Source organism: Schistocerca americana, chromosome 9 (assembly GCF_021461395.2).
Source record: "Schistocerca americana isolate TAMUIC-IGC-003095 chromosome 9, iqSchAmer2.1, whole genome shotgun sequence".
In the NCBI taxonomy this organism is placed as follows: domain Eukaryota; kingdom Metazoa; phylum Arthropoda; class Insecta; order Orthoptera; family Acrididae; genus Schistocerca; species Schistocerca americana.
The window spans coordinates 126,851,139-126,863,398 of NC_060127.1; the positions used below are offsets into that span (position 1 = coordinate 126,851,139).

At 42.9% G+C, this 12,260-nt stretch overlaps 1 protein-coding gene across 1 annotated transcript in view; it reads right to left on the minus strand.

Annotated features, from left to right (window-relative positions):
* The window catches only part of LOC124550933, a 181,014-nt gene that overhangs the window by 70,856 nt on the left and 97,898 nt on the right, over nucleotides 1–12,260 (minus strand). Inside the window, exon 3 of the mRNA XM_047125733.1 lies at nucleotides 6,316–6,346. Within this exon, the coding sequence (XP_046981689.1) occupies nucleotides 6,316–6,346 (31 nt within the window). The remainder of the gene's footprint in view (nucleotides 1–6,315; nucleotides 6,347–12,260) is intronic.

Consider the following 12,260-nt stretch of genomic DNA (forward strand, 5'->3'; position numbering starts at 1 on the left):
ACACTGCAATATACAGGATCTATCAAAAATAATCATCCAATTCCGCACGTCTATATTGTTTTTTGATGAATGGGAAACTCAAATAGTTCTTTTTCATGCCTTTTCAAGGATGTTCAGTACGGCCCCCTTGAGATGCATAGGATATGTCAATCCGGTATTCAAACTGCTCCCACACTGCCGCGAGCATGTCTTGAGTTAGAGCTCCCATAGATGCTGTTATCCGATATCTAAGTTCATTCATTGTTGTTGGTAACGGCGGCACATGATCGGTGTCTTTTATAAGCCCCCACAAGAAATAATCACATACAGTCAGGTCCGGCGACATTGGAGGCCAGTAATGAAAGAGCGAATCATTTGGTCCAGTGCGACCGATCCATCGTTCAGCAATCCTTCACTTAAAAATCCCCACACTGCCAGATTCCACTGTGACGATGCCCATCCTGTTGGTAAATGAAGTCATTTGAATCAGTCTCCAACTGTGGAAAAAGAAATTTCTGAAGCATATCTAGATATGTGAAAGGACTGTATCAGTGTTATCAGCAAAGAAAAATGGACCATACATCTTTTCCCGTGAAAATTCTAGAGAATCCCTCGTAATGTTGTACAGCTTCATGTGGTTCTCCCGTACCCCACACTCTCGCATTATGACGGTTCACTTTTACATTTAAATGGAATGTTGCCTCGCCACCTAGAGACTAAGAGTTGAAGAAAACTGTCATGTTCCATCTTGCCAAGAACGAAATTAAAAACTCTACACGTTGTTGTTTGTCACCTTCACGAAGAGCTTGCAGTAGTTAAATTTTGTACGGTTTCATGTGTAAACGTCAACGCAATAGACGTCAGACGGACATCAGCGGTATGTTGAGCTGTCGAGCTGCACGGTGAACGGATTTGTGCGGACTCCTTGTGAAACTATGGAGGAAGCGTTTGACGTATGTGTCAGACACTCGGGAACGGCCCGGTGATTTGCCTTTGCACAAACAGCCCGTTTCTTGGAATTGTTCATGCCATCGTCTAATGCTCTGTGCTGTACGAGGATCCACATCATGCCTAGTACGAAAGCCACGATGATCAGTTATTACTGACCTGCACTGCGTAAATCGTAGAACACAAAACGCTTTCTGTTGTCCCGACACCATTTTTTGGTAGACGTGAAGTTGTCGTACACTGCTGCTACCTAGCGGGAACCATGTAAAACTCGAGTGTTTGCTCTTTCGAGCAGTATTTTGTTCACGCACGTATCTCAGATAAATTAATAGTTACGAGTTTTTTTTAAATCGGTTGCTTCTTTTTGATACACCCCGTATTTTCTTTGCTTGACCAAATTACCTGATCTATCGCTTAAGGTCAGTCCTGGACACCCACCCGTCAAGCCCTGACTGCTTGACCTGGATACAATGCCGCCATAAGCGGGCTGCAACAATGTCCCTCTCCCCACTCCTGTACAGCCGATTAAAAGTTCAGAGACACTACTTCATTGAATAATCATTGTAAGCAGGCTGAATAATACAATCATTTCACCAGTTAATCTTTCTTCTTATCAGAAATAGCGTCCGAGACCAGCATGCTATCCCACAGAAGCCAACGCGACCACCAACAAAATGTCAGGATAAGTAATTATGTGGATGAGGGATTCGATGCAACTTATTTAAAACGAATGTTCAACTCCTTGTTAGAAGGAAGATCACTGAACATTAAGCACTTACTACGTTTCTTTCATGGCCATCTTCCACATTAGCTGCTGAAATCAGTTATTATTGGTTTTCTCTCTTGAGCTTATTGCAATTTAATTTAAAGAGAATTTTACATTGAATGTGGTTATAATTATTTGCAGAATAACCGTGGAAGATGCTACACAAATAAAAGCGGAATGCGTCTGCCGTAAAGTTCTCTTTACTTAAATTGCAGTGAGCTCAAGACAGAAAACCAATACTAACTAAGAAGGCACTTAAGATGCCATTACCTTCGACGGCTGTTCCATGACACGTCACAAGCATTCATAAACTGTGGTAGATTGGAGCTCCAGATTGTGAAGCTACTGAAAAAAGGACAGATAACAACTACTGTTGTGTCTACTACAGCAGACACACCTATCCAGTCATCATGAACGAAAAGAGTTCTAGTCACACTCGCATTTTCGCCACAGCCTTGTTTATTTGTCCTCAGCAATAAATTCAAGCTTTGGGTGTTTCTTCCTAGCATTACTTATCCTTAGAGAAGAACGGAAACTGGAGATAAGATCTGCACATAAAAACATACCAATTTTTGTACATTACAGAAAAATATTGGGCGGCTGATTGCTTTCAATTTTACCTGTTGCACATCACTGGTGACAAATACACCACATTCTTTGACAGAAACGCAAAAGAGTTTCGGTGCTCTGTCCCGTCATTTTTTGCAGGAATAGTATTTGTTAACAATAGTGCTAGTAACAGAACGTATGCTTTACCCTTGTATCAGGGGTCTAATGTCACAGTACTAGTACAGGCTGTACATGTGCCACTCTCAAATCACCTTCTGTAATGACATGAGAAATATACATCGGAAGCCACGCGAAGCGGCCGCGAGGTTTGAGACGCCACGGCATGTCACGGACTGCACAGCCCCTCCGGCCGGAGGTTCGAGTCCTCCTTCGGGCATGGGTGTGTGTGTTGTTCTTAGCATAAGTTATTTAAGTAGTCTGTAAGTCTAGGAACCGATGACTTCGCCAGTTTGGTCCCTTAGGATTTCATACACATTTGAACATTTTTTACACACTGGAAAATGAAATAATTTGTTTGTCACAAAGATCTACTCAGTTACATAAGGTTCACATAATTTTCTGGTAGAAAATAGTTCATTCTAATTGTTGTTGTTGTGGTCCTCAGTCCAGAGACTGGTTTGATGCAGCTCTCCATCCTACTCTATCCTGTGCAAGCTTCTTCATCTTCCAGTACCTACTGCAACCTACATCCTTCTGAACCTGTTTAGTGTATTCATTTCTTGCTCTGTCTCTATAATTTTACCCTCCACGCTGCCCTACAATACTAAGTTGGTGATCCCTTGATGCCTCATAATACGTCCTACCAAGCGATCATTTCTTCTAGTCAAGTTGTGCCACAAATTTCTCTTCTCCCCAATCCTATTTAATACCTCCTCACTACTTATATGATCTACCCACCTAATCTTAAGCATCCTTCTGTAACACCACATTTTGAAAGCTTCTATTCTCTTCTTGTCTAAACTACTTATCGTCCACGTTTCACTTCCATACATGGCTACACTCCATACAAATACTTTCAGAAACGACTTCCTGACACTTAAATCTATACTCGATAATAACAAATTTCTCTTCTTCAGAAACACTTTCCTTTTCATTGCCAGTCTACATTTTATATCCTCTCTACTTCGACCATCATCAGTTGTTTTGTTCCTCAAATAGCAAAACTCTTTTACTACTTTATGCGTCTCATTTCCTAATGTAATTCCCTCACCATCACCCGATTTCATTTGACTACATTCCATTATCCTCGTTTTGGTTTTGTTGATGTTCATCTTGTATCCTCCTTTCAACACACTGTCCATTCCGTTCAGCTGCTCTTCCAGGTCGTTTCTGTCTCTGACAGAATTACAATGTCATCGGCGAACCTTAAAGTTTTTATATCTTCTTCATGGATTTTTATTGCTACTCCGAATTTTTCTTTTGTTTCCTTTACTGCTTGCTCAATATACAGATATAACAACATCTGGGATAGGCTACAAACCTGTCTCACTCCCTTCCCAACCACTGCTTCCCTTTCATGCCCCTTGACTCTTATATCTGGCATCTGGTTTCTATACAAATTGTAAATAGCCTTTCGCTCCCTGTATTTTATTCCTGCCACCTTCAGAATTTGAAAGAGATTATTCCAGTCAACATTGTCAAAATCTTTCTCTAAGTCTACAAACGCTAGAAACGTAGGTTTGCCTTTCCTTAATCTAGCTTCTAAGATAAGTCGTAGGGTCAGTATTGCCTCAAGTGTTCCAACATTTCTACGGAATCGAAACTGATCTTGCCCGAGGTCGGCTTCTACCAGTTTTTCCATTCGTCTGTAAAGAATTCGTCTTTTTATTTTGCAGCCGTGGCTTATTAAACTGATAGTTCGGTAATTTTCACATCTGTCAACACCTGCTTTCTTTGGGATTGGAATTATTATATTCTTCTTGAAGTCTGAGGGTATTTCGCCTGTCTCGTCATCTTGCTCACCAGATGGTAGAATTTTGTCAGGGCTGGCTCTCCCAAGGCTATCAGTAGTTCTAATGGAATGTTGTCTACTCCCGGGGCCTTGTTTCGACAGGTCAAACTCTTCACGCAGTATCATAACTCCCATTTCATCTTCATCTACATCCTCCTCCATTTCCATAATATTGTCCTCAAGAACATCGCCCTTGTATAGACCCTATCTGTACTCCTTCCACCTTTCTGCTTTCCCTTCTTTGCTTAGAACTGGGTTTCCATCTGAGCTCTTGATATTCATACAAGTGGTTCTCTCTTCTCCAAAGGTCTCTTTAATTTGCCTGTAGGTAGTATCTATCTTACCCCTAGTGATATACGCCTCTACATCCTTACATTTGTCATTTGTCCTCTAACCATCCCTGCTTAGTCATTCTGCACTTCCTGTCCATCTCGTTTTTGAGACATTTGTACTCCTTTTTGCCTGCTTCATTTACTTCGTTTTTGTATTTTCTCCTTTCATCAATTACATTCAATATCTCTTCTGTTACCTAAGGATTTCTATTAGCCCTCGTCCATTTACACTATTTCATCTCTCAAAGATACCCATTCTTCTACTGTATTTCTGTCCCCCATTTCTGTCAATCGTTCCCTGATGCTCTCCCTGAAACTCTCTAAAACCTCTGGTTCTGTCAGTTTATCCAGGTCCCATCTCATATGCTCCCACCTTTTTGTAGTTTCTTCACTTTTAATCTCAGTTCATAACCAATATATTGTGGTCAGAGTCCACATCTGCCCCTAGAAATTTCAATTTAAAACCTTGTTCCTAAATCTCTGTCTTACCATTATATAATCTGATACCTTCTAGTATCTCCAGGCTTCTCCCATGTATAGAAACCTCTTTCATGATTCTTGAACCAGGTGTCAGCTATGATTAAGTTACGCTCTGTGCAAAATTCTACCAAGCGGGTTCCTGTTTCATTCCTTATCTCTATTCCATATTCACCTACTGTGTTTCCTTCTCTTCCTTTTCCTACTATCGAATTCCAGCCACCCGTGACTATTAAATTTTCGTCGCCCTTCACTATCTGAATAATTTCTTTTATCTCTTTTATCTCATCATACATTTCATCAATTTTTTCGTCATCTGCGGAGCTAGTTGGCGTTTAAATTTGTACTACTGTGGTACGCATGGGCTTCGTATCTATCTTGGCCACAATAATGCGTTCACTATGCTGTTTGTAGTAGCTTACCCGCATTCCTATTCATTGTTAAACCTACTCCTGCATTACCCCTATTTGATTTTGTATTTATAACCCTGTATTCACCTGACCAGAAGTCTTGTTCCTCCTGCCACCGAATTTCACTAATTCCGACTATATCTAACTGAAACCTGTCCATTCCCCTTTTTAAATTTTCTAACCTACCTGCCAGATTAGAGGATCTGACATTCCACGCTGCGATCCGTAGAACGCCAGTTTTCTTTCTCCTGATAACAACGTCCCCCTGAGTAGTCCCCGCTCGGAGATCTGAATGGGGGACTATTTCACCTCCGGAATATTTTACCCAAGAGGACGCCATCATCATTTAACCATGCGGTAAAGCTGCATGCCCTTGGGAAAAAACTACGGCTGTAGTTTCCCCTTGATTTCAGCCGTTCGCAGAACCAGCACAGCAAAGCCGTTTTGGTTAGTGTGAAAGGCCAGATCAGTTAATATGCAGACTGTTGCCCCTGCAACTACTGAAAAGGCTGCTGCCCCTCTTGAAGAACCACACGTTTGTCTGGCCTCTCAACAGATACCCCTCGGTTGTGGTTGCACCTACGGTACGCCTTTCTGTATCGCTGAGGCGCGCAAGGCTCCCCACCAACGGCAAGTTCCATGGTTCATGCGGGCGGGGAATTCTAATTATCATATTATTCCTACCAGGAAAGTTTGTGACATGATATTTCATGATAAAATGTGTTTTTCTGAGACACTGTTGAGAAATGATTTGAGTAACGCTGAAAGTGGTTATTGACAAACATTGTAGGGCTCCGAAAATATTGACAACGCATCTCACTTATCACGCCCACAATCGTGAATCTCTCTTCAATATTCTTACTGGTCTCTAAGTGTACTCACCCTTTTGGCACGAAACCCCAGAGGCTCCATCCTGAAAAATTACAAAAAGATCGTGGTATATTACATACTCCCTTCTACTGTAAATTTGTTTACATACGTAAACTAAGAAATAACAGGCTGTTTGTTACGTTGTGTCACATACTTAAAGCGAAAGCAGTTATAACTTTGTGTAGGTGACAGTGTCGGGATCCTTGCCGTTACTGTGCATCTGCAAAAAAGAGTGATAAAGAATTGCACTCTTCAATGTGCGCTATTTAACAGACGTGCGGTAGTTCACTGACTCCCGCAAACGCAGAGGCGCGATAACAACACCGCACGGTAACCGCTGTTGAACTAACGATCAGTGCAGTAAGAGGCACCGTGTGTACTATGCGATATACGGTGCTGACCGTTGGAATTGTAGAACCGTGGATACGCCACGGAACAATCGTTAAATATGTGTGCTCGGATATGCAAATGGTTATTACATCACAGCTTAGGTAGGAGTAACAGTATTTTCAACATTTCGCGGCCATGTCAGCAACTGTATGAATATTAATTTTAATTTTTAAAATCAACAGCCTCAGTTGCACAGGACACCTAGATTTACCTAGGTTTCTGTCGGGATAACCCAACCTCGTTCAGAATAAAAGTAACTACCGTTTGTCGATAGTGGATATCATCTAGCTAAAACTAAAAATCCATAAATTATCGTCAGACTGTACAAACTTATCTGAAACTGCGTCGGCCCCTCTTCGCGAGTTCCAGTACAGCACTCGTGGCTGCCGCATCGCGGTCGCGAAGTGGGGCCGAGGCAGTTTCAGATACGTTTTTACAGTCTGACGATAATTTATGGATTTGTAGTTTCAGCTTGACGATATCCACTGTGGACAAACGGTAGTTACTTATATTCTGAAGATGGCTGGGTAATCCCGACTGCAACCTAGTAAATGCCCCGTGGCCCGGCGGCCCACCCACGCTGTGGCCTTCTGTCCTGTCCTGTCCTGTTCTGTCCTCCAGCACTGCCCGGGTCTGTCAGGGCCTCACCGCTGACGCGCACGCAGGGAACTGAGTGTAGAGGAGTGGCAGGCGGGCGGGAACCCAGCGGCCTGGGGAACTGACACACTCTTCGCACGGCCGTGGAAGATCGCACACCGTGTTGCGTACTGTCACGCTCAAAGACGTCCGAACGACCTTTGTTGCGTTCCACCTCAGTTGTCTGCAGCCCTCATAACGAAACTGTCCTGTGCCTCTTCTCGCCTCATTTCTACATACAAATCTGACAACGACAAATGATTTCAAAGGAGCCCACTAGTGTTCAAAAAAATGGTTCAAATGGCTCAGAGCACTATGGGACTTAACATCTGAGGTCATCAGTCCCTTAGAACTTAGAACTACTTAAACCTAACTAACCTAAGGACATCACACACATTCATGCCCGAGACAGGATTCGAACCTGCGACCGTAGCGGTCACGCGGTTCCAGACTGAAGCGCCTAGAACGGCACGGCCACACAGGCCGGCGACATATCAAAAATACAGTCTGTATCAAAAAGAACCATGCGATTTAAAATGAATCATAACTATTACGTTATTTGAGACATGTCCGTGAACAAGGGACTGTTGGAAAGAGCAGACTCTCGAGTTTTACATGGTTCCCGCTAGGAAGCAGCAGTGTGCGCCCACTTCAGTTCTAGTAAATAGGGTGACGGGACAACACAAAGCGTTTTGTGTTCTACGTTTCGGGCAGTGCGCGTTAGTAGTAACTGTTCAGCGTGACTTTCGTACTAGGTATGGTGTGGATCCTCCTGTAGGACAGAGCATTAGACGATGGCGTGAACAATTCCGAGAAACAGGTTGCTTCTGCAAAGGCAAACCGGCGGCGCGTCCTCGAGTGTCTGACACAGACACGCATCCGCTATAGTTTCACAAGGAGGCCGCAGAAATCCGTTCGCCGTGGAGGACGACAGCTCAACGTGCCCCCGATGTCGGTCTGGCGTGTGCCTCGTCGACGTTTACACATCAAACCGTACAAAATTCAGCTACTGCAAGCTCTTCGTGAATGTGACAAACAACAATGTGTGGAGTAATTTCGTTTTTGGCGAGATGGAGGATGACAGTTTTCTTCCACGCCTAGTGTTTAGTGTCGAGGCAACATTCCATTTAAATGGAAAGGTGAACCGTCATAATGTGAGAGTATGTGGTAGGGAAGAACCACATTAAGTTGTAAAACATAAGAGCGACTCTCCAGAATTTAATGTGTTTTGTGCGGTTTCGCGGGGAGAGTTGTATAGTCCATTTCTCTTTCCTGAGAACACTGTTACAGGAGGCGCATATCTCGATATGCTAGAGAACTTCCTTTTCCCTTCAGTTGGAGACTGATTCGAACGACTTCCTTTACCAACAGGATGGGGCACCGCCATTGTGGCATCTGAAAGCGCGGGAATTTTTATATCAGAGGATTACTGAACGATGGATCGGTCGCACTGGACTAAATGATTGAGGCTTACATTACTGGCCTCCAAGCTACCGGACCTGACTGTATGTGATTAATTATGGTGGTGGTTTATAAAAGACTCCGTTTATGTGCCGCCGCTACAAACAACAGTGAATCAAGAGAGACATCGCATAGCTGTTACTCAAGACATGCTCGCTGTAGTGTGGGAACAGTTTGAGTACCGTATTGACATATTCCGCCCCCCATGAACCATAGACCTTGCCGTTGGTGGGGAGGCATGAGTGCCTCAGGGACACAGATAGCCGTATCATAGGTGCAACCACAACGGAAGGGTATCTGTTGAGAGGCCAGACAAACGTGTGGTTCCTGAAGAGGGGCAGCAGCCTTTTCAGTAGTTGCAGGGGCAACAGTCTGGATGATTGACTGATCTAGCCTTGTAACATTAACCAAAACGGCCTTGCTGTGCTGGTACTGCGAAAGGGCTGAAAGCAAGGGGAAACTACGGCCGTAATTTTTCCTGAGGGCATGCAGCTTTACAGTATGGATAAACGATGATGGCGTCCTCTTGGGTAAAATATTCCGGAGGTAAAATAGTCCCCCATTCGGATCTCCGGGCGGGGACTACTCAGGAGGACGTCGTTATCAGGCGAACGAAAACTGGCGTTCTACGGATCGGAGCGTGGAATGTCAGATCCCTTAATCGGGCAGGTAGATTAGAAAATTTAAAAAGGGACATGGATAGGTTAAAGTTAGATATAGTGGGAATTAGCGAAGTTCGGTGGCAGGAGGAGCAAGACTTTTGGTCAGGTGAATACAGGGTTATAAATACAAAATCAAATAGGGGTAATGCAGGAGTAGGTTCAATAATGAATAAAAAAATAGGAGTTCGGGTAAGCTACTACAAACAACATAGTGAACGCTTTATTGTAGCCAAGATAGACACGAAGCCCACGCCTACAACAGTAGTACAAGTCTATATGCCAACTAGCTCTGCAGATGACGAAGAAATTGAAGAAATGTATGACGAGATAAAAGAAGTTACTCAGATAGTGAAGGGAGACGAAAATGTAATAGTCATGGGTAACTGGAATTCGGTAGTAGGAAAAGGAAGAGAAGGAAAGATAATAGGTGAATATGCATTGGGGCTAAGATATGAAAGAGGAAGCCGCCTGGTAGAATTTTGCGCAGAGCATAACTTAATCATAGCTAACACTTGGTTTAAGAATCATGAAAGAAGGTTGTATACCTGGAAGAACCCTGGAGATACTAAAAGGTACCAGACAGGTTATATAATGGTAAGACAGAGATTTAGGAACCAGGTTTTAAATTGTAAGACATTTCCAGGGGCAGATGTGGACTCTGACCACTATCAACTGGTTATTAACTGTAGATTAAAACTGAAGAAACTGCAAAAAGGTGGGAATTTGAGGAGATGGGACCTGGATAAACTGAAAGAACCAGAGGTTGTAGAGTGTTTCAGGAAGGGCATAAAGAAACAATTTACAAGAATGGGGGAAAGAAATACAGTAGAAGAAGAATGGGTAGCCTTGAGGGTGAAGGCAGCAGAGGATCAAGTAGGTAAAAAGACGAGGGCCAGTAGAAATCCTTGGGTGACAGAAGAAATACTGAATTTAATTGATGAAAGGAGAAAATATAAAAATGCTGTAAGTGAAGCAGGCAAAAAGGAATACAAACGTCTCAAAAATGAGATCGACAGGAAGTGCAAAATGGCTAAGGACAAATGTAAGGATGTAGAGGCTTATCTCACTAGGGGTAAGATAGATACTGCCTACAGGAAAATTAAAGAGACCTTTGGAGAAAAGAGAACCACTTGTACGAATATCAAGGGCTCAGATGGAAACCCAGTTCTAAGCAAAGAAGGGAAAGCAGAAAGGTGGAACGAGTACATAGAGGGACTATAGAAGGGCGATGCTCTTCAGGACAATATTATGGAAATGGAAGAGGATGTAGAGGAAGATGAAACGGGAGATACGATACTGTGTGAAGAATTTGACAGAGCACTGAAAGACCTAAATCGAAACAAGACCCCGGGAGTAGACAACATTCCATTAGAACTACTGATACCCTTGGGAGAGCCAGTCCTGACAAAACTCTACCATCTGGTGAGCAAAATGTATGAGACAGGCGAAAAACCCTCAGACTTCAAGAGGTATATAATAATTCCAATCCCAAAGAAAGCAGGCGTTGACAGATGTGTAAATTATCGAACTATCAGTTTAATAAGTCCCGGTTGCAAAATACTAACGCGAATTCTGTACAGACGAATGGATAAACTGGTAGAAGCCGACCTCGGGGAAGATCAGTTTGGATTTCGTAGAAATATGGGAACACGTGAGGCAATACTGACCCTACGACTTATCTGAGAAGCTCGATTAAGAAAAGGCAAACCTACGTTTCTAGCATTTGTAGACTTGGAGAAAGCTTTTGATAATCTTGACTGGAATAATCTCTTTCAAATTCTGAAGGTGGCAGGGATAAAATATCGGGAGCGAAAGGCTACTTACAATTTGTACAGAAACCAGATGTCAGTTATAAGAGTTGAAGGGCATGAAAGGGAAGCAGTGGTTGGGAAAGGAGTGAGACAGGATTGTAGCCTCTCCCCGATGTTATTCACTCTGTATATTGAGCAGGCAGTAAAGGAAACAAAAGGAAAGTTCGGAGTAGGTATCAAAATCCATGGAGAAGAAATAAAAAACTTTGGAGTTCGCCGATGCCATTGTAATTCTGTCAGAGACAGCAAAACACTTGGAAGAGCAGTTGAACGGAATGGACAGTGTCTTGAAGGGAGGATATAAGATGAACATCAACAAAACCAAAACGAGGATAATGGAATGTAGTCGAATTAAGTCGGGTGATGCTGAGGGAACTAGATTAGGAAATGAGACACTTAAAGTAGTAAATGAGTTTTGCTATTTGGGGAGCAAAGTAACTGATGATAGTCGAAGTAGAGAGGATATAAAATGTAGACTTGCAATGGCAAGGAAAGCGTTTCTGAAGAAGAGAAATTTGTTAACATCGAGTATAGATTTAAATGTCAGTAAGTCGTTTCTGAAAGTATTTGTTTGGACTGTAGCCATGTATGCAAGTGAAACATGGACGATAAATAATTTGGACAAGAAGAGAATAGAAGCCTTTGAAATGTGGTGCTACAGAAGAATGCTGAAGATTAGATGGGTAGATCACATAACTAATGAGGAGGTATTGAATAGAATTGGGGAGAAGAGGAGTTTGTGGTACAACTTGACAAGAAGAAGGGATCGGTTGGTAGGACATTGTCTGAAGCATCAAGAGATCACAAACTTAGTACTGGAGGGCAGCGTGGAGGGTAAAAATCGTAGAGGGAGACCAAGAGATGAATACACTAAGCAGATTCAGAAGGATGTAGGCTGCAGTAAGTACTGGGAGATGAAGAAGCTTGCACAGGTTAGAGGAGCATGGAGAGCTGCATCACACCAGTCTCAGGACTGAAGACCACAACAACAACAATA